We start from the raw sequence: 1,437 nt of genomic DNA, 5'->3' as shown, positions 1-1,437 counted from the left end.
TCATACTGCAGTGGACTTTTCATCCACACTGGTGGTCCGTGAATAAACAGACCCTGTGACTCTGTCCTCAGGTATGAGGGTTGCCATAACCTGGCAGCTGCTAGAGCCTACATGGAGCCCTCTTCATCAACCTCAGGAGGTGCCTCCTGAACTTCTCCCCTGCAAAAACATACAGGATGGGGTTGATGCAGCTGTGAGAGTAAGCAATGGCCTCTGTGACTTGTAAAGCCAATATGATTGCCTTGCTGCTTTCACATTCTGTATAGACTCCATTTAACTCCAGAGCTTTGAAGAAAGACACAACGTTATAGGGCATCCAGCAGCAGAAAAACACGGCTACAACTGCAAGGACCAAACGGATGGCATGTTTCTTGGATGATTGGGTGTGCAGGACCCTCCAAATGATCTGGCTGTAGCAGAAACACATGATGACCATCGGAATCAGCAAGCCAAGAATGTTCAGTTTGAAAAGGCTGAAGATACTCCAGTAATGCCTGTTTGTGGTCTCGTCCTTGTATAAAGGACCACAGATTGAAATGTTATCTTCATTTGAATTTGGGGCCTTGTGTACCTGAAGAAAAGCTAGATCTGGAAACGAGGCGAGAAATCCAGCCACCCACGTAACAGCAGCTGCAATCATTCCAAAGGTGCGTGTTCGTGTTTTTAGTGCATAAATTGCCAGCACTATAGCCAGATACCGGTCAATGCTCATCAGGGTGATGAAAAAGATCCCGCAGTAAAAGCCAATATGGTAAGCACCGAGGACCACCTTGCACATGACATCTCCAAACAGCCACTGGTCCAGGGCTTGGTGGGCTAGGAAGGGAAGGGAGCATACTAGCAGAAGGTCAGCAAAGGCCAGGTTGAAGAGGCAAACATCGGTCATGCTACGGAGACGCACCCCAGAGATTATGACCCAGAGGACAAGCATATTCCCTAGAAGACCCAGGATGAAGAAGATGGAGTAGAGCAGTGGGAGAAAGTAGGACCCATGACTTTCGTACGTACAAACAAATGTGTCGTTATTGTCGTTGTAGTCAACATAGAGGTAGTCAGTGGTGTATCCAGAGATTGTTGAGTTGAGAGAGGAACTGCAGGATAAGAGTAGGGATGCATTTTCATCATGAAATGCTTCAGTATATTACATTAGGTCCCTTTATGAAATAAACCAACACAGTCGAATGTAGCATGAAGGATCATGCTTCAAGAGTCTCTATCTGCATAATTCTCCCTATATGTATAGGGTACGTATAGGATTATATTGCCTTAACGATCATACTGCAAAGACATGTTCTTACCCAGCTCTAGCTGGTCCATAGCGTTAGTGGAGTTCTCCCTAACGCTAAGTTCCTCTACCTCCCAAATCCTTGGCAAATCCGGAAAGACCTGTCGTCTGGTCCGAAAATAACAAAAACTGTTTCGCCCCTCACCAAACTA

At 46.1% G+C, this 1,437-nt stretch overlaps 1 protein-coding gene across 1 annotated transcript; it reads right to left on the bottom strand.

Moving 5' to 3' along the window:
• On the bottom strand, window positions 1-1,051 carry LOC308300403 (C-C chemokine receptor type 5-like; the record flags this gene model as incomplete). The annotated part of the gene is given in 2 exon segments (XM_080744226.1): window positions 1-102; window positions 104-1,051. Coding segments are annotated over 2 exon segments (930 nt in total). The 5' UTR covers window positions 932-1,051.
• Window positions 1,052-1,437: the final 386 nt, after the last annotated feature.

Source organism: Nannobrachium achirus, assembly GCF_963921795.1.
Source record: "Nannobrachium achirus genome assembly, chromosome: 16".
In the NCBI taxonomy this organism is placed as follows: domain Eukaryota; kingdom Metazoa; phylum Chordata; class Actinopteri; order Myctophiformes; family Myctophidae; genus Nannobrachium; species Nannobrachium achirus.
The sequence above is the reverse complement of the archived record's forward strand: the minus strand, read 5'-3'. Positions and strand labels throughout refer to the sequence as shown.